At 41.7% G+C, this 25,880-nt stretch overlaps 1 protein-coding gene and 1 long non-coding RNA gene across 9 annotated transcripts in view; one reads left to right on the plus strand and one right to left on the minus strand.

Moving 5' to 3' along the window:
* Nucleotides 1-25,880, plus strand: part of LOC114872136 (protein neuralized) — a 63,470-nt gene that overhangs the window by 21,945 nt on the left and 15,645 nt on the right. For 3 of the 7 annotated variants that reach the window (XM_029178994.2, XM_029178996.2, XM_046287258.1), the window contains one exon: nucleotides 5,968-5,988. The exons of 2 other annotated variants lie outside the window; for them this stretch is intronic. In XM_029178994.2, coding sequence (XP_029034827.2) covers nucleotides 5,968-5,988 — 21 coding nt within the window. Of the gene's footprint in view, nucleotides 1-5,967; nucleotides 5,989-10,248; nucleotides 10,972-24,392; nucleotides 24,749-25,880 lie in introns of those variants that run through there. 2 more of the 7 variants (XM_029178992.2, XM_029178995.2) reach the window with 2 other exon arrangements.
* LOC123988175 overlaps nucleotides 16,223-25,880 on the minus strand; it is an 84,505-nt gene continuing 74,847 nt past the window's right edge. Inside the window, exons 3-4 of one of the 2 annotated variants that reach the window (XR_006829720.1) lie at nucleotides 17,003-17,084; nucleotides 16,223-16,713 (exon numbers count right to left, since the gene is read on the minus strand). This is a non-coding gene — a long non-coding RNA (uncharacterized LOC123988175). Of the gene's footprint in view, nucleotides 16,714-16,946; nucleotides 17,085-25,880 lie in introns of both variants that reach the window. The other variant, XR_006829721.1, reaches the window with a different exon arrangement.

Below are 25,880 nucleotides of genomic sequence, written 5' to 3' on the forward strand. Positions count from 1 at the left end.
CAGTGACATGAAGCAACTTTTTATACTTCGATCAGGTTACGAAACGGAAATACAATGTAATTAACAGATTAATTTGGGTGGTAATTTTTGAAACTTCATTTCCATAATTTATCTTAAAGAGCACCTACTATCGTTGAGGAATTTTTGCGAATCTAAATATCAGACAAACAAAGATCATTTGTTTATAACATACATTGATTTAATAATCCGTAATGGGACACCTCTGTGTTCCTGTTTGTGAATTCACTGTCGAGCCGTATGTAAAATGATCGTCGCATGTATCAAGTATACAAAAACGAATCGAACGAGTGTTCTTGTTTACCGATCGATGCCTGTCGATCGATCAGCCTCGCATTTCACCTGTCGCATTCGTAAACTCAGTTTCCTTCGGGCACTGGTTCTTCGGGCAAGTTGAACCACTTCTCGCATGCATAAATTTTTCCAAGACCAAAGCAAAAAAAAAAAAATAGTAGAAAGCTCCTCTTCTCTATTTTATCTTTTAATCAAAATAAGTCTGCCTCTGTGGATGTGCTTTTCCTATTTTCTCTACTAAATATAGCCCCAAGTCAATAGAAAAAATCGAACAAGCGTGCGATTTGCACGCTAATTTGAATCGTTACTTAGGACCAGCAAACCGTTTTAACGAGTCGATTAAATTACCATATACAACCGATTGCTTGCGCGGAAACGCGTGGCCCACATAGCGGTTCCGTCCGCGGCAATTAATTCGTGCGTGCCTTTTTCGGAAGGAGCTGGGTCCCGGCGAGGAAACGTAACCAGCCAAGGGGAATTCTGTCAATGGAATCGAGACCGGGTGCCGCAAGGTGCACCGTGTGTCCGTTTCACCGTCTTTCTTCGTCCCTATCGTTCGTTTCTTAGCTACCTTTCCTCGTCCTACCTCTCTCGCCTGGCCAGGTAAGACTCAAGGAAGGCCTTTGGTGAACGGGGAAACACGGCGATGCCCGATTGGACGACCGGCACGCGTACGCACCTGCCACGCATCCTTTTCGAGCCGGCTTTGTCGAGCCGGTCGAGAACGAACGCATACACGCACACGCCGAGCTAACAAAGTTCCGCCCCGTCTCTATAATAGGGATGAAAGAGCGACGGAAACGCGTCCTGCTGAACGAGGACAAAGGGTTGCACGACTATCGCGATTAGTCGCGTGAATTTTTTAATCCACCTCTCAACGCTTATTAACCGGTCGCAGGGAACCGTTAGCTGCTTTCGTTAGCTTGATGAATGGGCACCTTCTTTTTGGGCGTTTTTCGAATTAGCGAGATGATTGATGGTGATTAGGGAGGTTTCAGGGGGTCCATTTAAGTCTCTATGGAGTTTGGTATGAATTTCCTTAGAGAAGGAAGTTGAAAAATTTTGTTTCTATTTAAAAAAAAAGGAGAACCATCTGATTTTAAAAGGAACCTTCAAAGACCTAGCTGCATCTGTTTTTCTATGATCTGCCGATTTCTAAGCTCAGTACCTTTCTTGACTTTCTTACCTGTTCGGTGATTTAAAGTCGGAAACAGGTCGACGCTCAGCTGTTCCTCGAAGATACATAGAAAAGTGTTGCGTAGACTTCGTGTTGGACATTTAAAAGGCTTTCAATCTACCTTTGGAACCTTCTTCTTTTTCTAGGTGTCCATGGAAAGTCGAGACACTCAAGAATCTAAAAATTTTAGATAACGATCATTTTCTCCAATAGCAAATTTGAAGATGCTATTTAAAAAATTATAATTTTGAGGAAACTTCAAAATTGTATAAAGTTGAAAATTATTCTTATCCATCAGAAATGTTGATGAATTTTATCTATGTCACCAGGGTAATTTTATTTTCATCCAAAGGCTAAAGGCAAGGGGCAGAGTTCTGAATACCTTTGAAATTACATTTCTTCCTTGAAAAGGTAACAGTGATCCCTTGGGATCCCACCTTTTGCCATTCCCTGTGCAGAGATTCCTTACAAAAGGATCCTTCTCGTTCGAAACTATTTAAGGAACCATTACCTTTGACAAACTTCGAAATATCGTTAACTTCAACGGTCTAACCTTTGCATCGGTCTGCCTAATTTAATTGCCGTTTAATGGCCCTTCGTCGGAGATATTAAATTCCACCCTGTGTGCATAATTTCAATCGACGATCTTCTCGGTCGTCCTTTTTCATACTTTTATTTTCTCCTCGGTTGTCGTTAAATCCTTCTCGATTTCAAAGAAAATCGCTAGCAGAGGATAGGACGGTTGAAATATTCCTGGATGCAAACCGTTCACCTCTGAAACTCGAAGAGGATTTTTTACCATGCACCTGTTCAAGCTAAGAGCATTTTTTGGGGGATGGAAGTCAGGCTCTATCTTCCAGGATCAAACATCTGCCCCGCGTAACAAGTTCAGAGAGAATCTAATTTGTGAATGTTGCAACCGCTTCTGTTAATAAATAAGTTGGAAAAGACGAGAGTTTGCGACTGTGTTTTATGGATTATTAAAGGTAAATGAGGCTCGTTTAACGATCCTTTTCACGGTTGCAACTTTTCATATGAAATTATTATCCTTTAAAAATGACTAAAAAGGAAATCGTCGCCAGCTGTCTTTCCTTTTTTTTTAAATATTCTTTGCTGCATTGTTAATTTATTTTTTCATCGTATTTTATCGTTCATTTCAAAAAGGTATCTTTAGAAACGATTTCGTGACGATGAATGAAAATAAATGGCCGGTTTCGTGTCCGCAGCACGTACCGTTCTTTCCTTTCGCTTCGATCAAGGAAAATCGGCCAATGGACTTTTTAATTACCATGCTTATTGCCGCACCAGCAAATTCTTGGCATCTGTAACGATTTCGACCGCGTGCACCTGATCCACTTTGCCGGTAAAACCACCTATCACTTATCTCACCTTACGTATCTTCTTTTATTACTTTCATTTTCTTGCAAAATTCTGCTTTACACGGTGTGAATTAAAACCGATAAACGATCAGCCTGCACCTACTTCCAGTAATCATAATTTCCACGTTTTAATAAATCTACCTAAAATAATAATAATCGCAAATATTTATTTTTCAATTGCTGCTATGCTTTCAAGTTGAATGCCACTTTTTATAGCAGCCTTCAGCTCAATCTGAACCGGCGATAAGGGGTTTATTCGTGTAACGAGATAATGGGCTTCTTTGTTGCTACCGAAAAGCCGATTACCCCATGATTGTCGGTTAACCGACACCCGTAGAACAAAATTTCCTATTAACAGTAACGTAATATTGATACTCGATTGAATCGATCGCGCTAATTCTTGTACGAAGAATTATTATAAATAAAAAGTTTGGTACTTAATGGGTTAAACGCGACAGCAGCTGCATACGGGCGTCACCTCTCGCGCAACGATCATTCAGCTGTTACCATAGCGGCTCAACACGATATTCTCTCTACCATGGTTATGGACAATACCAACAAACACCTGTCTCCTCAGACGGAGAGAATTCTGAATGTCGTTCAGAGAACACCAGTGTCGCGCGAATTTTACGACCGAAGATGCGGGCCTCTTTTTAGGAGCGGTTAACCAATTTAGTTGCTCCTCTGCAATTTCAAACCATTAGAATTTTATTAAAACGATAATCAACACTTACTATCATAACGATGAATCGTAACGAGAGTAAACACGTGTAGCGAGACACCTTGTCTGATTATTAATTTTCAAACGAACCTCTCAATTTCTTGTGGTATGAAATGGAATTCTTTTTTTTCCAAAATAGATCTGTATATTCTCAGGAAGGCTATCTTGTATCGTTATCCAAAAATATCCGAACATCTGTCGAGATTCGTGTTTACACGATGATCCTAAAATCGAAAGTCTATTAGGGCGATTTCCGATACTTAGGGGAGCTAATTTAGGAGGCCACAATTACTTTGATTATTGATACATTTTTGAATTCCTAGAAGTTGTTCAGTGATATTGAAACGTACTTTTTATTTTATCGAAGCGTTTTTTCCTTCTGAGTTGCCATATGTAAAGATCGCAGCCGGTCGTGTGACAGAGAATTGAATGATAATGGAATGATTACGGTACAACGAGGTCAACCTCGTTCAGAGGTTGTCTTCGGTGTCTAAGACCGCGCCGGGGGTCAATCTACTTCGACAAATTTTTTTGAGGTTCCAATACGATTTGAAATTTTTTAATTTATCAAGCGAATTTGGTAGTTAAAATCTGAGCTCGTTCACGGTAAACAACTCGACTTCCTGCGTGAACGCCAAAATCCTTCGAACCGGCTCGTGAATCGCTGCCTGTTTCGACGCCAAAGTCGATTCCGCTTTCGAGTTGCGGAACCGTATCTCCGCTTCCTTGCGCGAGGTTACCACATCGTGCTCCCTTTCTCAGGATGTCGCGTGTTCTGGAGTCGACGTGCTCGGGGAATTTGACCGGCGAAGAAGTTTATACGATTGGCATCTTTCAAAATTCACTATTTTTTACTATAGACGTCCTATCTATGGAGCATTTGTTTTGCTTGTTTAAAACTCACGAAATAAACCAAGGTAAATTTCACTTAAAAAAGAAAGGCGTAGAAACTTTCTAATACTGGCAAAAGCTAAAACGTTTGTTAAAGAAAACAATTATTGTTAGAAATGTCTCTTCTATTGAACCTTCAGAAAGTTCTTCTGAAACAATTATACAAATTTCCAATTGAGAAGGATAAAAGTGTTGTTCAAAGTTTCTACATCCCTTCTCCCGTGAAATCTCGCGAATCTACCGATTTGCATTTCGCTCCTCCCGTTGCTCGTTCCTTGAATGGACAAACACGGCGTACCGTTTCCTCAAGGGCTTCCTAATTGCCTGTCCAGCAGAAAGGGCGCATTCGACCCTCCCGTCTGGCAGGCCGTCTGTCTTCCCGAAATAAGAACCGCGGTAAAAGATTGTATTTTCGGTCAATGCCTCTGTCAGATGTGCTCTCCCTGTGAAGGGGGCGGCAGACTTGGAATGGATTGCAAGAAGGGGTGTCCTATAAAACTGGGGTTCTCATTTCACCGGTTTCATCGATTCCCCTTTCAGTCGTGTCTTCTACAGAAGTGCCATACAATATGGAATAATGTTTCTTGTACACTTTAGGAACTCGTTAATTCTTTTTTTTTGTTCATTAAAATATTCCTCAACGGTGAACCATAAAATTATATTTGACCGTCGCTTAAAAGTAGATGGATCGATTGGAATAAGCAGACAGGTGATACAGCAGCTTCCTCGTAAATTACACGTATGTACATTATTTTCAATGAGCGCCGTATTATCATGTATAACACGAGACATTATAAATTAATTTTCACTCGAATATTGGTCATTAAAATTCACTTTTGATGAAAGTGCAGACTTCTGAGGTCGCCATTATTTTCTGGTATCCAAAGGGTTCATCGATGATAAAACGTATGTTGAAATAAAAAGGGAACCAAGTTGGCAACCGTTCCGAGGATCCCTTCGTCCATCCCTTCTTTGGCCCCATAGTAATCCGAGCCGACAATACACTTCTAAAATGCCTGCGTCTTCTATATTTTCATGGGGGGTGCGCACGCGCCAGTCTCTCCGACTTCCTGCCATCCGCCGCTCGTTTCCGCTATTCCACATTATACTATATGCACGTATCCCCGCCAGCGTCGGGGTTACCCCATAGGAAACGCATCTGCACACTCCTCCACGTCTACGGGGCACCGTGAGCTCGTAACCTCGCGGCAGACAGATGCTGGACCCTTTGGATCCGAAATTGCACACCTTTGCCACTCGATGTCCTTTCGTTTTTCATTACGAAAATCTGCCGATTTTATTGCGATTCGATTTTACACTTTTCATTAAGAAAATCTGTCAAAATTTTTCACATTTCAATTCAAAAAATCTACGAAAATTTTATTGCATTATATTATCGGCTATGTATGAAAAGCAGGTATTGTATAAAAGAATAGAATTAAACATTCAGAGTGATTTTTTTTTATTAGACTCTTTTTTTCTTTCAGTGATCATTGAAAGGATTAAAGGTAAGGTGTAATTATCTAATTGATCCCAAGGATTCACCGTTATACTCTGTTGGCTGCATTGTGTAATTTCTAATTAGACTAGGTGGTTCTATAAGATCGTTATATCACGTTCACACGATAGCGTTGCGCGATATCGCCAAGTATAATTGCAAGTGTCTTCGCGTATCGAACCGCTGCACACGTTCGTTTCACGCATGCTTAATTGGCACCGCGTTCCTCGCCCGACCAGCTGGTTTACGCGTTTCTAAAGGACGTTCTCGATGTTTCAATGCTAATAGATTGCGATAAGGGATAAATTAGAAACGAGTAGATCGTTTCTGCTTAACAGAAATCAATTTCCTTAATGAAACAATTCATTTAATTATCAGGAACAGAGAATATCAACGCCTATCGAAATTTTAAATAACGTAATTAATCGTCCTTTTATCCCTGGCACAATATATTATTCATTAATTAATCGTACCGGGTTTGGCGAGCAAACAACCGAGTCGCGTCTCCTTGATTTACGAGTTTCGTAGTTGCCGGTGCTCGTGAAATAGCCGGAATCTCCGAAATTACAGGCAACCAGGGAACAAACCCTTCGTTTAAGCGGCTCTTTTGGCTCATTTGCCAGCTTCCTTCCGATTTTCAACGCACACCGTTACACCGAAATCGTTGGTGCAGATGGATAATTCTGTACGCTCGGTAGATCCCGCCCGAGGTTGTTTAGAACGATTTTTTTTTTTTTTCGAGCAACAACGCGGACGATAAAAATTGATTGTGAGCGAGAAGAGCTTTGAATTGTCGTCGAATATAATTGATTTAATTATGGAGCTGTGTAATGAAGGGGTAAAGAAACAGGTGTAAGGGGTGAATGAACTCGTTTCCTGAAAATTGCATCCTTTTCTATATTATTTACATTAATTTATCGATGAATTATTAATTCTCAAAGGCTTCTTAATTAATGTTCTGGTATGTTTCCATTTGTTTTTTCGTTTTCAATTGACAAAAATACCAGACACTGCAGAGAAACGAGATTATTAGTTACGTGCGCGTAGAACAATGCATCGTTTTCGATGTGCATGCCCTGGAAATATAATGGCTGGCCACGGGAAAGCAGTTGCTTCGAACGAATACCACGATTTTATGTAATTACCTGGCAATTCTTTTGTACACCCATTACCTTTTAACTACGCGTTGCATTGTAATTGAAGCTCGCTGATTAACGAGCCGTTCTTTGACGAGTTCGAGGTACACGCGTAAGACGTTCCTTGGAAATGTTCAATCTCGATTCATTTATTCCCGATTTCATTAGAATCTGACACGAAGCGTTCAATTTTTTCTTTTTATTCTACAAAATCGGTGTTGCAAAATTCAGAATAGAAATGGCATAATTTTGATCGCTACTGTACCAGGTCGATACGTGCATAATTCATCAGGTAGGAAACAGAAAAGAGAAAAAGGAGAGTGTCCTGGAAGGAAGCCAGTCACGCTGGACGACGGCGATTAAACGATCGAAAGTAACTTCGACACGGACCGGACAAACGGTTTCCGTTAGTACGATCGTTACGCAAGAGGAACACCGGTCCGGATAAAAAGGATGTGCGAAAGGAAGCCGTAGCTACGCCTTCGTGCTTGTATTTCCTATCCTTCGAGAACCTGATCCACTCGTTTCCTATTCTTCCCAATAGAATTTCATTGATTGAAAAAATCAAAATTCGATGGACATCAGTTGCATAAATAAATTGGATGAATATAAAAATAGAAAATTTAACGTTTCATGGAATAAATCATGAAGGTGTTCAAAGTATAAGATACACCTTGCTTGCGTAACCTGTTCCTCCATCCTTGAAGCCGAGAAGGGACGAAGCAGGGTTTAAGGATCAGTAGACATCTTCCGAAGCGATGAAATCGAATAGGGTGAGAAGGGTGGTCGCGTGTTGATAGTGACTGAAGGGGCTGAATGGCAGCCCTTGGTAATCAGGGGCTAAAAATGTCCTCTACGGTAAATGTTGCACTACCTCGTCGAATGCGTTCCCCCTTCTTGATTTAACCTGTTGCTGTGGAGCGAACGATCCACGGTTCAAAATTTATCGACGATCAATTTTTCCAGACAACGAGCTATCGATTTCGAACGAAGCTACGAGAAGCTTTCAATTTCCATCTAATTTCCGTCTTTAATGCCGTTTCTGGTTGGTGTTCGCGGTACACGCGTCGAGGTACCGTCTCCATCGAGCCACTGAGTGGCTCACAAATTGAGTTTTCTCCTGGCTTGCAAGGATACAAGGACTCCGAGGACTGCAATGCGGTTTCCTTGCGAACTACGCGGATCATGTCGAGCATCTCATCCTTGTTCCCTTCGATTTTATTTACCTGCTTCGTCTCTCGAAATTCGATTTTCGTTCGTGCCTTCTCTTCCAGGATTTATTCGATTCCGAAATATTCTGGAATTCAAAGCTCTTCTCTGAATATTTCTTTAGAAGTATTCTAATTTGTTGAAAAGAGAAGAGATATTTTGGTTACTCGACTGACGACCCGCATAGATGCGCGTGGAATTTAGATAATTTAAATTCATTCAACTCTTAGGAAAGGTAGCAACGAGTGGATTATAAGGGTACCTGTATAGGAATCATACTATTGTATCCTAATTTGGATGCTTTTCTAGAATTAATTGAATCCTGCTGTGCATTTAACGCACGTGAAACGAGCTTTCATTAGATGATTAATAATTTATAAAAATTTTCATTTGAACATTCCCGAAATTTTTACCTTCGTTTATCGTATCACTTGTCGGGATCGTTGTGGTATTGTCATGGGACCAGAAACGCATCTTGAATCCCAAGGAAACACGATATTTCTACCGTTGTACATTGATCCTGTAACTCGAAATGGCAGGCCAAAACAAGCCTCTGTCGTCACGGTGAACAACTCGACAGCCTTGCCTGGTCGATTCAAGTGGAATGTGAATTATTACATCATGTACCATTTTTGGACTAACTCCCAGTTTACCATTATCCTTTAGAAAATTTCGATCCACCTCGTATTCGATTTGCATTACTGCAAATGCAAAAAGAGACGTCCCTTATTGCACAATTCATGTAATTATGAGATCATTACGTTTTATGTTATCAAAAATGACCGCGTTTACAAGAGATGATTTTATCTCTGATGATACGCGGCAAAAACGGAAGCGTACAGGAAAGGATAAAATAAAATTTATCTTATAATTCGAGGAAACAAATGTGCGTCATCGGGGCCCACCTTGGTTAATTATTGATTTAATCAGAAATCATATAACGATAGAGAGGTCCGGTTTTACAGACGCGTCCTGTTTCACCAGGAACTCTGAATTCTACTTACGATATCTTCGCGTGCACTCATCCTGCGATCTGAATAATTCATGATCGCAAACGTTGCCATTTGGACCGTTTTCAACGCAGAATACTGAACCATGCTTCATCCACGATCTTCCAATACGACTCTATTTACATATTTCCGTATCACTTGGAGGAATCATAAGTTTCCCCGGTATCACCCTGCTCCAGTTTTCCCTGAGCCCAAAGGCTCTTCACCGTTTAAACGCGAACAACTATCGCAGTCGTTCAGCGACCGAACCGACGACATGAAATCTCGAATGTATCTCCTTTTACCTAATATATCGTTTCGCGATTCGATGGTATCGTATTTGTTGGCCTCGATTATTTTACTGGGTCACCATCAAGAAGGGATGATACATATTTATTTTACCATTATTCCTCGTAACTTTTTAACGACCTACGTGAAATTTGCGTACTTCACCTTCCTCCCTGTTTTCTACCAGACTCTAGTGATCGATCGTCCCGAATATCGATCCTCCTCGAGCATCGTTTTAATTCATCCGAAAGCCGACGAGACCCGCCCCGAGAACGTTTCCTCTCGGACATCCGCGTCGGCCGCACTGGCGAAAAAATTAAATTAAAAAAAAAAAAAAAGAAAGAAAAAAAAGGATGAAGAAGAAGTAATCGCGTCTAGCAGGATCAATGCTCGTGCAGTCGGCGACCAGTTCGAATTTCCAACCCCGCGCCTCTCTTCAGAGAAGGTACAAGTCCACCCCGGCCTCCCCGCGTTGGCACACGGGGTGGCCCGGTGTGTCGCGGCCAGGTAAGGGGCAGCTGTCCACCAGGTGCCACTCTCCCCTCCACTATTTATTGTTCGAACATGGGAGGGGATAGGTGAACGGTGATTGGTCGATGGCTCGCGCGCGGCTCGGCGATACTCTGGCGCTCGGTGGAGGAGCCGTCAGTCGTCCCTGGCCGTTCGAGGGGCACGCAAGCGTTTACTATCCGCGTATCGTTCGCTTGCCTCCTCTCTTCTTCGTGTCACGCGGTCTCGAATCCTTCTTTCTCCCTCAACCCTTTCACGTAAACACAACGGGAGCCCTCTGAATAAAATTCCGTGTGTGTGCCGAAGGAAATAAGTCAACGTATTTCTTCAGACTTCTATCCGTCTATCGTCAAAGTCTTATTGTTTGGACATATTCGCGATTAATCAGTGTGCTAATCGATGTGCGATCAGTGATAATTACATTAAAAAGCCGGTGTTCTCGTACGGCAATCGCGATTCCGTCCCTCCTAGTCTCGTGTCTCGATCGGCCTACCCTACCATCGGGATCTCACGGCTGCTCTCGTCACCTCGAGAGCACCACGGCAACATTTATGGGGGCGTCGTGCGCGGTCAAGGGCAGCAAGAGCCACCCCTGTCACTGCTGCAGCCACCTCGCCAGTCCCGGCGCGAGCGTGCAACAGCAGCAGCAGCAGCAGCAGCAGCAGCATCACCACCACCGCCATCACCACCATCATCACGAGACACACCACCAGCACCATCACCACCACCAGCCCGCGGGCAAGCAACCCTCTGCCGAGCTCCAGCAGCCCACGCAGAACAACAACAACGATTGCAACATACTGGCACCGTTGCGCAGCAAGATGAAGGTCCTTAAGAAATTGAAACGCAAGATGGGCTTAGGTGAGCCACACCCCCCCACCACTTTTATCATTTTTCCATATTTTTCTGACATTTTTTTTTTCGCTACTTTTCGGAGATTCTTCTCTGCCGAGTTCGTGCGGTTGCTAGGAGCTCCGATCGACTCGCGAGCGGTGCGTTCCTGAATCGATAGGGTGCACTGCACTGATACACATTTCCCTATACTGTACAAACTTTCGTTTGTAAAACAATTTGTGATATTCAACCCCCTTGTTACTATGATTAAATAAAAAAAATTAAATGATAGTCTTTTGAATAATTCATTTTTGGAAAAAAGAAATATTAGCTAATTGAACCTAGAATTTTTTACCCTTTCATAATTAAAAATGACTGTAGTTATAAAGTATTCTAATAGTATCTACAGCTGTTCATATTTTCCCTACTAAGAATGACTATAGTCATTTAGAACTGATCACCTGTTTCATATGGAAAAATAAACGAGGATTGAAAACTCTATCTCTACTTACTATTAAAGTTAGAGAAATTGAACACTCGAAGTTCGTGGATGATTTAATCGCCATCGAGGTTGACATGACTCGCGCATTGAAATCGCCTGGTGAAATTAAGCCAGCCATAATTTCCTCGTGGAACCGGGTCCGGTTCCAAAGTGACGAGGGTGGCCAATGGGTGCTTTTGTCACCAGTAATAAGAACACACTGATATCGTAACAGTACCTTCGTCTCGGCTCTTACGGATCTTACGTGTAGCTTTAAGATTCGACCAAGTGCTACATCCTCCTTTAACAAAATATGAAACATCAGACTTCTGTTTAAATTTGATAAAATATGCAATCCAGAGAATGGAAGCAGGAAGAGACTGTATCAAACCCTGTATCAGCAGTGATAAAATGTCAATATTTCCGTTGCAGATATATTGAAAAAACAACGTTGACCCAGTTTCCACTGCATAAGAGCAACTTCATTAGCGGTCGGTGCATCAAAGAAGCACCTGATGATAATCTCGAGATAAACTTAGGCTCTCTGCTTGCAATAATTTAAAATTCATCTCGGGGGATCTCCTTTGTCGGAACACCATCTATCTTTAAATATAAATACACATATATTTTACCCAGATCTTTACAACATTTACTCTTTCATGTTCCTTCGTTATCTTGTTTCCTCTTGAAAAAATCCGATTCTAAATCATTTCAATTACAACGTGTTATAATACACACAGCTGTTGGCCGAAGGAGAGGGTTGGTTTTAGGATGTTTCCGACGGGTATACACAGATCTTCTATTTTCGTACTTCCACTTTCTCTGGTCGATTTCGTGTTCGGTTCAGAGACATCGAGCGTTCGGAAGTTGAAGAGGAACGACAGAATCGTGAGCGTTGAATAGAGTGAATCGGAGTATTCTTAGCTACTTACACGATCCACTTTCGCATCTCGAGGACGTTAAAGATTGCACGGTTTATTCCCGGAAAATCCGATAACCCATATAGTCAGGTCGGTGTAAATGTTCCGTTCGTTAATCAGAGGAAGGATAAATGTTTTATAAATATCTGTTAATAACGATTCAGCTGTTGAACGAGCTATTAAAAATGAATTCACGCCTAGCTTGTACTCGTAAAGGGGGATGAATTTATCCTTTTCTCTTTCGAGTTATTCTATGGTACCTACTCGAAGTAATTAATAAATTAATTGGAGATAATATACAAATTTTTCAGCTGTTCAAACTACCCCTTTTAGAGTTCTCGATAAGTCATCGAAGAGTACGCTTTCTTCTTATCGAGAGACGTTTCCGAACAGAGTCTGGTTTCAGAGAAGTTTCCCAGTAACCCCGATATTAATATTCCAACAGGATGGTGGTGTTCCTTCCGTTCGAGCAGAAGCAGGACTAGAGACACAATGGAAAGTAGGTCGTTGAAAGAGAGTCCTACCGGTCGGGAGTCGTCATTTCCTGCGTTATTTTCGCGCAACCCCCCTTCGGTTGCCTCGTTTCCGTCGTTTTCCATCGAACAACAGCCAGATATCGCGCTTATCCGCGATTCTGTCACAGGGCTGGATTTGTATCGTCGCGGTTCCAGTTCCTCGTTGACCGACTTTCCTCTCAATGGATGATTTGCCAGCCAGAGAAAGGCAAAGAGATTGGATCACCAGAGGGCTCGTTTACTTCTTTTCTTTCATCTCGTGTTCAATTACTTCGTCCTACACCATCAGGAATAATTTCAATCCAGCACTTTGATATGAAATTTTTTAAAATCCAAATTTTCTCATTTTTATTATTTATAGAAGAGAATTTTTAATAATACAGGGGATGGATTTCTGTGCAAATCTTAGGTGTGATATTTTGAAATTCGTCGAGGAAAAAAGATAGTAAGAATCGCAGTGTTACTTTGAAGAGAAAGTCCTCCAGCAACAGTCTTCATTTCCACCCTCGATGTTCAGATATCTGTCACAGGGGTGGATTTGTATCGTCGCGGTTGGCGCGCGTCGTTGACCGACTTTTTTTCCCTCAATGCGTGATTTGCCAGTCGGCCAACGACAGTCGCACACAAGCAACGAGAGAGATATTCGTTCCACCAGAAGTGAACATTCTATCCCGTTGCTCCTCGCGTCTCGTCTCTTTCCATCCCTCGCACGTTTTCCTTCGGTTCCAGTCACCCTTCAACGTATCTCCCGTTGCACCCCGTTCTCATCAGATGTCTGTTGTTCCCGGCCGCGTGACGAGCCTTTTTCTAAGAACGGCTGTTCCATTGTCAGCAACAGCTTTCGCGAAGTGGAAACTCTCTCTTTCTCTTTTTCCCTCTCGGCCAACTTTTGTCTTCCGCCAGCCAAGCCTGGCCCTTTTCTCCACCCCCGCGGACCACCTCGCGCCACCGAATCTTTCACGAATTTCAGATGCAACAATGCGCGCCCGGACAAAGCCATCCTCCTAGTCTGGGTCGCGACCGATTATTCGAAAAAATCTTCACCAGACTGTGTTTCGCCGAGCATCGCGCATTTTTCTCCCTTCTTTTTCCCAGTTTTCTGGGTCGCATCTGAGACAGCTAGGGGTTGCCACGGTGACACAGGGGTAGTTTGATTTATATTCTCGTAGCGATCTGGATATTCGGAAGATTTGCATTAATACATTTGGGTCACAACTCTGGAATCTTTTTTGTTTTCATTTTCTGGGTCACTACGGAGACACCAAAGGGTTGTTTTGATGATACGAGAGTTCTATTTTTAACATTATGTCGGTAGACTTTTTGGGTCGCTTTCGAGACAACGAAAAATTATTTCGCTCGGTGATAAAGGGAGATAGGTTGTATCGATGTCGGGTCGAGGGGGTAATTTTCTTCTGTCTCGTGATTGAATGGAGTTGGTATCAATATTCCGAGCTAGATGCTTGTGTGATTGATTGTTTGAGAATGGAAAAACGTTTCAGAGTAATAGATTGTACATACAATGAAGCCGTTCTTCTATTTTCTCGACTGGTTCACATTCCTCTATAATCGATCGATTGAAATCTGGAGCTGTTTCCTCGATGATTCAACGTCCTTCCGAATCAGTGTTTCTCAACTGTTCCAAAACAGCAATTTACGATTAAGTTGAAAAAAAAAAGAAATTTACAGTGGTTAAGTAAATATAATCAAAAGAGGTTTCGTGATAAATAAATGAAGGCTCTGTGCGACCCTTGTGGAGATCTCGAAATTTAACGATGCTTCGATTCTCAGAGGACCAAAAGGTCACAGCTGCTCCATTTTTCATCTTTTTTTTCCCATGTTCAGTTGCTCGCCTTTACGTGTCAACAAGTTTTCCTTAATGGAGAGGGTTCAAGAGACCAACGCTGCGAGCCTTTTCGCGGTGGCACATTGTGGGAGGTCTCTGAACCGTGTTCCTTTAAACATTTATACGCTCACTTCGTAAAACATTATTCTCTCTTCCCTATTCATTGTACATTTGATCAGAGAACAATAGAAGAAATTTATAACCCAATTAGGTACACACCTTCCTCCTTATAATTAAGAGCAATTAAAAATATAATATTGTTAAATAAAATGGTTTCTGTCAATTCTGGAAGATTAAATTTCGAATTCACGAAGAGAGATCGAAGAAGCGATGTCCGGTGACTTTAATGCCCGCACTGGCGATATATCTCGATTTGAAAAGCGAAAGATTCTCGTCTCTCACGAAATTCGCGTTCGGCTCGATTATTCTTCAGGGGTAGCAGCTGTTCTCGGTCAACCCTCGTTCCTCCCCCAAAAGGAAAAGAAGACGGTTCTTCTTACCCTGCGTGCTGGAACAGCTGACGAGCCTTTAAATTTTCGATGCTGCCTTTTTACCTGGGCTCACGTTGCAACGAACAACGTCGCTTCCTCTCTTGGATCTCGAATCGCACCGTGCGGTCATTATCCGGACAATAAACCCGAGGAACGGGCTTACTTTCGATCGAACAGCTTCGATCCGGCTGAATAAAAGTATCTTCATATTCAACTGTGAACCAAGTGTAATATCCGCTATTTAATTGATCAATTAAATTCAATTCGTAAGGAGAAATGAAAAAAAAGAAAAAATGAAATATCGTTAAGAGATGGAAGATCGTTCCTCGAGTTCTGGTCGCGAGGAACAGCGGTTCCTGGGATGGTTTCTTAGTGTCCACGGGTTATTCCTCTCCGTTTCTCGTTCATTCCCGGTTTTTCTTCCTCTTTTTGCCGCGGTGAATCACTACTCGCCTCTGCGCAGAGATTCTCAGTCGCAGGTGGAGGAGTCGACCGATGCAAATAAACGAACGGCACCGACACGACACGTGTTACGAACGTTGCGGCTCCACGCGGCTTTCTTCGAGGAGGAAAAGATTGCAGCTAACCGTGACTCATGTGCCGTTTAACATCGAACGGTGAGCTGTTCGAAAGGTGGTCTCGTGACGAAATTGCTGGACAAACGCGATATTGCGTAACCCGAATGTCGTTGAACAATAATCTCCTTCGATGCTTATTACCATTCAGCTGTTTTCCTTATTATCTTTGACTAATTAAAATAAACGTGTCCAGCATTTAACCTTTGAACAGTGGATCATTGAGATAGGAATAATTTAAATTTAATTTTTAACCATTTTTCATTTCCATTCTTTAAATTTTAAAAAATTATTGCAAATTAAGTTTCTATCAATTTGATCTTTGGATTTAATTTTAAAGGATGCTTCTCCCAACGAGAAGTATCCAGCCTCTTCCAGCAGACCGATCACTGACCGTCCTCACTGACTGGTCCCTCCATTTCTTAGTGTGCGTTCACACTCGTCCACCCACTTTCCGCTTCGCCTGTGTGACGTCACAACATCGCGAATAAGACCCGTCTTTGTTCCCACAAGCTATTCGCCAACCGGTTTACCGATGGTTCCGCGTCAGTCGTGTCAGCTGGTCAGGACCCGTTTAAATCGGTTACCAGCAGCCTTTTATTTTACAGGGATCGGACATTCCACCCGATCCTTCCACTGGTTAGCTGCTAGAAACCTTCATTCGGTAGCCGTTCTTATTTGCAACTTACCAAAATTTCTCGATTTTTTGGAATTTTTATTTTCCAAGAAAATGTAAGTTCCACGTGCGAGTTCCATTTTTCAAATTTCGAAATTTAAATTTTTCTAAATTGATAAATGACTGTACCTTAGCACTCTCCTAGATAATCAAAGGCCAGGGTAGATTTACTCGTCCTTTCCAGGTTAATCCTCCTTTATCTTGACTCAGCTGTTTGGTAAATGGACGCGTCCTCTTGTCTTCCACTATCTCCCGAAGATCGTGTAAACTATAACATAAATGTTGCGAAACTCCGATAAGGAAATTCTCTGGTTAATCTCCGAACGATTTAGATAAAGCTGAATGTTTTTCTTAGGATAAGTTGCCCTTTGGAATTGTTTCTCTACCCCGGGGCAGCGTTCAGCTATTTCATAGTTTTTCGTGCTTCCTGTTCGGCAGATAGGAGGAACGGAAACGAGGTTGAATCACGAGCCGGAAATTCGCGTCATCGGTGTAACGTACCTGAACGGTATCGCGTCAGAAACGGTTTTCGATCTGGAAGCGAACAATCTGCTAACCTTTTCCGGCTCCCTTTTGTCGAGATGTTCCATTCGTGGGATTCTGCGTCCACGCTGCGATCGTTCACCTCTCACCTTTACCCTGAAATCATATCGATCGGTCAGACGAACCGTGAAAAGATAATTGAACAGCTGTAATTGCCTCTGGTTAGCTTTTAGAAGAATTCGATGTGCGTCGAATGAAATTTCATGAATGTTACGATTTCACTTGGAGTTTAATTTGAAAAGAAAAATATACCCCCGTACCGTCTGTAATAATAAAGTTGCAAATGTGATATTATTACGAGACCAGCCATCGTATCATGGAAATTGAAGCAACTGTTAAATAAATACCGCACGCGAGGAAATTATGCGATTTCCATGAGGGAAACTCGATGGGATGGTAGGTCGAGATACATGCATTTGGAGCTCGAGGAAGCAAGGTGCGTGAACACCCTAGAGTGGAGCACGTGCACGTTCTAAGGTACTAGCACCGGAAGTGACGGCCAACGGAGACTTAATCGTGCGGGTACATAAGCAAACTTGGCCTCTAACGTACGCACGTGTTCGAGCCCCCGTGGAAATTCGTGAGTTCAACGAGACGTGTCTTTCGAGCATCCTGAAACAGGGTCTTTTATGCTCCGTAATTCCCTCGTTCGTTCAACCTGCATCACCATCGTGATCTCGATTTTTCTTATTTCACCTAATCTATCCTCGAGGATCTTTGCTCGTTTAACTGAATTTCATCGGAAAGATAGGAGTGTTTTATTTTTGGAAAAACTATTACGCTGTTTAAACGAAGTTGAATGATCTTAGATTTATATATCCGAGTTTTTCAAATTGATCTCGCCCAAAGTAAATATTTTCTTAAATACTATTTTAAGAAGGGAATACACTCGTTATTATTACACGTCGGACATGAAAATCTCAGATTTCTGAAAACTCGAGCTGAAGATCGTCGAGCTGTTGAGAGGCTTCCATTTAATTTTCCTCTCGCTTGAACACGTTCGAAAATAAATGTTCGCCGTTGAAACGGATCGCCAGCTGACTTGAAGAGTTGCTTGCAGCCAGGTTCGAGCTACCGAACATCTGTCGTCGATAGAAGTGCTTCCAGAAGAAGCGTTCAACGAGCTAGGAGAGCTTTTTGAGCAGTTCATTTGGTAACCATTAGTAGCCTCTGCTTCTCGATTGACTACTTGAAACTAAAGGGTGGAACTCCCGCTTTTATATACGTATCGATTAAACCAAGCCAACCTATATTTCTTTCCTGGAAGACGGATGCAATTTGTCAGTGTCGGAATTAGGGCCGGAGAGTCGGCGACGCACGGCGCACTTAAGCTTTGAACCTCAGAAATTTCAAGCCTTTAGACATGGAAATTTGGAAATTGGGAGATTATAAATTTGGAAATTTTTAGTTAACGAACCGAGAGAAAGAAATGAATTTTCCGGTGTGAAAGAAAAACACAGAGTTTGTTCACGGTAGGACAAAAGCAATCCACGACCGTTCGATCTCAGACTTTTTTTCCTACAATGCATTTTTCTCGCGTCGCGACGCGTCGCGTCGTCTCGAACGTCGAGAACGGAGAACCCCTCGTGGAGATTTATCGAGGTTGCCTCTTTAAGGCTTCCTTTTTCTTCCACGGATGCTCCACTGCACCCGCGAGCGTTCGTCGTGCTTTTAATGGAACAAACGTTGAGACACCGAGGCGAAGCCATTTTTCAAGTCGAGAGCATTCGTCTGGCAGCCTCTGGGCTTCTGCCTATCAATTCAACAATGCCGTTGCTCGCGATAAATTTCAGTTGAGAGACGGCTCTGTCGTCGAATCGCCAACCTCCTAAACTTTTCATACTAATTTCTTTTTAATCTCTCCCTCCTCATTTTTATCATGTATCACATTGTCTCCTTCCTTTTGTCCGACCAGTTTGATTGATTATAATGCTGATGTATTTATGGCGTTTGAAACACGAATGACAAAATTCAATTTTCAAATTTATCCAAAATTTACCTAAAATTATTTTCAAATTATTCCACATCCCACCAAGTATCCATCCTCGATCATAATGTTTTTATCCACCAATCCAGATTAATCTTCTTCCATTGTTCCTTTTCGCTCTTATCATCCACTAGAAAAGATGAGTCATTTTTCCGAGCAAAGTTAGTTACGACCAACAATGGCTCTCCCCAGTTTGTAAGATTGACTTTTTTAAGGGACGTGTCCCTCTCCAGCCCTTGGCGCGTATTACTCCTGGGAGCCTCTACACTTTAATGGAACAAATGTCGCGAAACCGCAAATCGAAATGGGCGAACAATGAAGGCTTTTTTTTTTTACAGCTCGTCGATTTTCAATGACTGTTTTCATCGAGTATCTCTTTATTTTAAATATCCTCCTAAAATCCTTTCATTTGCACGCAAGTTTAATTTTAATTCAGCCATAAGTTTTCTCCAGATAATAATCTTCAAAGACGCAGGAATTAGTAGATTTAAATTATGCTTGCACGCAGAAAGAGGTGATAGCGATGAATTATTAATTTCATCAGATTAAGTCTAGGTGTGCATACAGCGGATCTAAGTGCTTCGAGATCTTATAACTTCGCAGCTTTTCTATGCAATATGGGGGGTAAAAAGGCATTGAAGAAAACTGATACCATCAACGGGAGACTTAATTTTCCTGTGCACGTGTCTTCGTATTTATTCGGAGGAAGTTTCAAGAAGGTCATGAAAATTAATTATGGGGTTTCCTTAGCGGTACCTATTATTAAATTAAATTGCTAGGTGTATTAAGTAATATTTTTATTTTTAACGAACTTTGTTATTTCTGTTGATGGATTCTTATGGGTATCTAAATTAATTCTCTGCGCGGTAACGCGCGATACCCATAAAATGAATCCATGAAACAACCCTTCGGATCATCCACCCTTCGCCAATCCTCTCCAAAATTAAAACTCTCTGAAAGGTCCTCGATCCTTTTAAAAAGCTCCAAAAAAGACCCTCTTTCGTTACAACCTGCTTCAAGTATCTCCGAGTGGTTTCATTAAAACTTTAGCCAAAAACTGGCCAAGTAGACGGTTCCAATTAAAACTCTTCCCGAGGTATATACGCGTTCTTCGTCAACTATGGTGGAAACGCTGCTGGATTCTTGCAGTTTCCCGTTGATTGCGCGACACCGGGCTTGACCCTTTCTTCGCCCACCATCGAAAAGACGGTGTTTGTGTCACGGCCCACGCTCAATTGGTCGCCGTGGCGCCTCAACGAGACGAGTCAACGACTGAATAGGAACTGGCAGATGATTTAATTGTCACGTGTCAAAGTTCAAACATCGCGGAACGTGCGATCAGCGGCTCTCAACACTCCCTCCCACGCGTCCACGTCTCTTCGTGGTCATCTTATCGTTGCTAATCGCAGGATGTACGCCGGAATTGATATAATTGTACCAATTAACTGTGTCGGCTCGAGGATCCTCGCTTATTACTAATCTCTCGGCGAGGATTAGTAAATTTGTGAGGAAATCTTGAGTGGGTTGTTGGGGACCAATTTTGGGTCGTTTTAAGATCGATCGAATGATTCGAAATTAATTAAATGTAAATTTATGTGGAAATCTTGGGTCGGTTGGGGACCAATTTTGGGGCGTTTTAAGATCCATTGATCGATTGGAAATTGATTAACCAGTCAAAATAAATTTTATCAAGGTATTTTTGCTGGAATGTATAGTGTTAATTGAATCGTTGGAATTTTATTAGAATTGATTTTTAACATTTAAGGGTATTTTTGTAACCAAAAAACTATCTCGAGAAGTGAGAACCACTGTGAACCATTGACCCCCGTAAACCGAGAAAGTTTCCTGGTGAACAGAGAGCAACGAGAGCAATGGATGAGTAAAAAGGCTCTAAGACAGTGGTCGTCTTAATCTACTCGTGTACACATCTCCCTTCTTCGTGTCCTCCAATTATACCATATAACCAGCTTTTCTTCTCAACCTGGAAAGTCGAATGACCCGGTCCGGACGTTGACGGACAGTCCTCGATAACATCAAAAGTCCACTCGAGCCGAGGAACATTTTGTCCCTGCCGTGATTAAGCCTCTGTCCTCGTTAATGCAAATCGACCTCATCCTCGTCGACTATCACGCTCCTCGAAACCGTGATCTCTCCTCTTTCACAAGGAAAATTCTGGACAAATTTGTCCTGGCAGATTTAGCTATTCCGAGTATTATAAAAATTCATTTATTTAACCACTCAATTATGGCATAGTGATAATTTAAATTATCACAAATGGCACTTTATCATTTTCTTCTTTTTTCTTCCGGGGATAAAATGCAAAGTAGAAGGAAAAGTTTCAGTACTTAAAGTTTAAGGACTTAACGAGAAAAAGGGGAAGAAAAGTGGAAGAGTAATCGAAGCGTGAAAACTTTGAACACGCTAATGGCTCGTTCGAGCATTTTGGAGCAATTTACACGGAAGAATTATACAGGCAGATTCATTGGGTTCTTACGGGGATAAGCTTGACGGCCCATCTGCCACGATATCCTGAAGGGAAGTTGCCGGTTTCTCGACGTGCTTCCCCTTGCACGCGATCCCTTCTTTTCCTGCTTCCTTCCTGCGGCAAGCACTAGGAGGCTGCACTTTGTACTAACACAAAAAATATCCCGTACGAGCTTGTGGGAATTCACATGCAAATCGCGATAACAAGAAGGTGCCTTTTCCTTTCGTGGAGCACGTGCAAAATACCATCTGTTCGCAGGTATGGAAATTCGACTCCTTTCATCATCCCCTCTTCGATTTATCACGAAATTTTCTAAAATTAGTGGTAGAATTCCGACAGAAATTTTTCACCTATCGTTCGTCGATCATCCGACAAATATTAATGGAAAGGTACTCGAGATAAATCGACAGACCTCCTCTAAAAGCTATCGAAGTTCCGCTTATCGATCCGGCAACGCCAATAGCGTTTTTATTTCTCCTATTTTCTTCGAATGATAAATTTCCAAATTTTATTTAAAAATAATGCCACCGACAAGGAAGGATATCTCTTTGTTATAAACCTTTACTCGGAAAATTTGAAAATTAATTTCAATTAATAATTCGAGCCTTGAGAAAAAGATCAGTTTCGATTCGTTTTATCGCAGAAGGGTCAATCGGTACTTTCCCCTGGCTGGAAAGCGAAAAAATGGCTAAAACATCCCCGAGAGGGAGTGGCGTGTATCCAGGCGGTTGCGACAGAGGCTGAAAGCTTCGCGGAGCTTTTAGCGGCGCTGTCTATAGAGCTTGCATATCGTTATCAACCCCCTGACAACAGCCGGTCTCGTGTCGGGACGGGATCGATACAGCTTCTATTGCGATATCAACGCGCAAACCCCATGAACGTATGGGGTGCGGGGGTGGACAGAGGGTTGCGCAAGCCTTCTCACCCCTGTTGCAGCTCGTTGGCTGTGGAAATTCTATAGAAATTTTGCGCTGGTACGCGACGACTTTACGCTTTAATTTTCAGCTAAATTGCTTCATGGAACACCGTCATTCGAAGAGATTCTACGTTCATTGGAAATGAGAATTTAAGGTTTTCTTTCGGGACGAAGAAATTGAAATTATTCGAAATTAATGATCGATTTACTGATACGCTACTTTGAGAATAAAACGAGGGTGCGCGACTATGGGTATGGAACTAACGCGTCCATTAAGCAGTGGGCAAACGTCTGCTAGGGTCCCTGGCTACCCTTAATCCGATCGTGACTTATTATGCTCAGAACTATTAATGCGATCAAGTATGGTAATACCCCGTAAAAGTTATCGGCTCGTAAAGCGAGAAAAATTCCACCCCCCGTCATTTGTCGCGGAACCGTGGTAATAAAACGTGGTCGATCCATCAATAAAGTCTATCCTCGTCGTTGATGCATGAAAATCAGCCGAGAAAAGAAAGATTGCAGAATAAATTACTGCAATTAAGTGTTGCTAGAAAAATCGTAAGAAATATTTTCAGGGTCGAATTCCCTTTCAAATAGGCAGACTGATCGATTTTCGGAGGGTAGAGGAGCATTTTCAGGGGTGTCGGAATTTCGAAAGTCGCCGGTCTATTGTTCGTCTCCTCTATATTCCCCCTTTTTTCCGGTCGTTCGTCGTCGAGCAATGTCTACGCCAATGCCGAGGCCCGGTGCTGGCTTCCTGAGGCCAGGTGGTGCGCAACCGTTGCCATCCCCAAAAGCCCTGTGTTCCGTTCATGCAGGCAGCTGCAGCTGCGACATACATGCCGCTTCTTGTACACGCTTGCACACCACTCGTGTAATATACCAATATCTACAACTGCTCGCTAAATGTGTAGATTTGGGTCAAGAAAAAAGAGCCTCCATTTTTCGACTCTCTCCGCGTTCATCTTCATATATCTACCAGTATAATTTTTAATCAATTAATTTCATTAAAAATTTCGAATATTGTACATTTCTCTCGCTAATTAATATTTTACGTGTCATTATTTTCACTTACGTTCTTCTTTATCAATCGTATACATAACGCTCATCAAATAGCAAAGTTTCCTCTTTATCGCGTTGTAACGGCATTCTTTGATACACTGGTCAATGGTAGATAAAATAACAGCTTATCTGCAAGATATCCGCAAGGTGAGATCCTCCAGATATAATAGCGTTTCTTTTCACCGCAAGCTTTCCGCTTCGAGAGGCTAGGAGCGTCCGGCTGGCGGAGCGCACGAATTGCACGTTTGTGTTCGTGACCACACACGTACGCTCATCGACAAAGGCGTTCTCGTCCGTGCACGTACACGTAATGACAGCAGGGAGTTGGGGCAACATCGAACACACAGCAGATGGGGAGTTTGCTTCTGCAACGAAAGCCAGTCGTTGTGGTGGCGTGGTTCAAGCTGCCCGCCTTTTCCTCGCATCTCCGCGTCATTTCGCGCTCCTTTTATTCAACCTCTTCTACCCTTGTTCATCGTTTTCCTTGTCGCGAGATTTCATCCGAGGGAAAAACCGGCGACAGGTATGACTTGGTCGCGTGCCTTCCTTCCTTCCTCACTTCCGTCTTTGATACAGCGCCATCTCCCCCCTTTGAAACATCTTCTCGAACTGTGGCGCGATTATTCGATCAATTATTTTTGAGGTAGAGTGTAAAGTGCGAGGGGAACAATTAGCGAAATGAGTGAGTATATTCGACTAGGTAATCGTTAATTTTCTTTTTTCAATCAAGAAAATTCTTCCGATAATTGTCTCGCGAACTCATCTGAATTTGAATCTCCCGGGGTTGATTCGAGGGTTGATTGATTGCCCTTTCGATATCTCGAACCGTGCGATATTCAGAGAAGCGCGCATCAGTAGTTTTGCAAAGTACAAAAAGATAAAAGAATTATTAAAACCAGTGAGTAGGTATAATATATTGCAATTAATAATCAATGAATTTATAATCTAATTAAGAAAATTGTTTTAATAATCATAGAACATTGAGCGTATATCTGAATATTTCAATATCCTTTCGCGAATTTTTTCTAGGTTAAGATTGACGCGGGTTGATTGAGTAGCCATTAATTATCTCGAGATAGTTGAATTGCTACAGTTCGAGAGAAGACCCTGTTTTCCCTATCCCAAAGAGGCTTAAAGAGGCGTTTAATTGTGGAATTTTTCTTCGAAATACGCGATCTACTTTTCTGATATCGTTTACTTGTAACGATTCTCAATGTCTTTGGCTTTGTCTTATCAACGTCCACGAAGACCGTTAACCGTGTATAGCGCCACAAGAGTGGCTCGGCTTAGACTCTTAGGAAATGTTTTCGGTGAGTACAAAATATATTTTTGTCCATTTTTTTCTTCTATTCCCTTGTAGGCGATCCCTCCTGCTAAGGTCTAGCATGCTTTTACGATACCCCACACGTGTGTCGCATAGGGTGCAGGTTTATAAATACATAAACGGTTTTCCATGCCATTACGGCGGTGCTGAGATGCAGATGCCGTTGCACTCTTCATTATAATTTAATATAATGAGATGTTGGTATTAATTAAGTTAACATTACGTAATAAAATTTAAATATATTACTGCAATAATTTTCGGTGGTAATTAAATTAATATTAAATATTGAAATTGAAATGCAATAATTTTTGGTGGTAATTAAATTAATATTAAATATTAGAATTTAAATATATTACCGCAATCATTTTTGGTGGCAATTAAGTTAATATATTAACTAGTAAAAAAATAAATGTAATTGTATATTTTAAATATTAAAAATTGAAAGCAATATTCAACTGATTCTACTATTATTACATTGAAAAGAAAAGAAAGTTTTACTCTCTCTTCGACCAGTTGCTTAACAAAGGACACTGTCAATGAATCGCGTTTTTCTTCCGCTTGTAATATCGTCAGAAAGCAGTGCTATTTTTTTCTGGGGTTATCGTTCATTGAACGATTCTTGACCGGATAGTTAGTGAAATTAGCGCACAAGGCACGACTCGTCGCAACACAACAGGCGGGACACGCGTTTCTTTGTCGTGCGAGGAAGTAGAATTTCATTAACACGACACTGTGAGTCATCATTCGTAACACATTACGAATTGTTTATTCCAAGATAGAGCCTAGTTAACAATTACGTTCGATCTCTACTTCCTGTGTTTTGTTACTGTAAAAGCCTTTGATTAAAAATTCCTATTTGTTAAATTTTATTAAATAATTGTATGAGTTCCAATCTAATAAAGTATCACCGTGTATTAAATATGAGATACTTTCATTCAAATTTACATGCAATTTTCACTAATTTGAATGATAAGTTAAGAAAGTATGATTCATGCAACATGTATCTGGATTATAATTAACGATTTTATCTAAGAAATGTCGAAAGGCATGCTTGGACTAAAGTTTAATAACTCCCTGTTAATATTAGAAAATTGTACTACTCGTATTAGCACAGCGGA

The sequence above is a fragment of the Osmia bicornis genome, chromosome 9 (assembly GCF_907164935.1).
Source record: "Osmia bicornis bicornis chromosome 9, iOsmBic2.1, whole genome shotgun sequence".
NCBI lineage: Eukaryota > Metazoa > Arthropoda > Insecta > Hymenoptera > Megachilidae > Osmia > Osmia bicornis.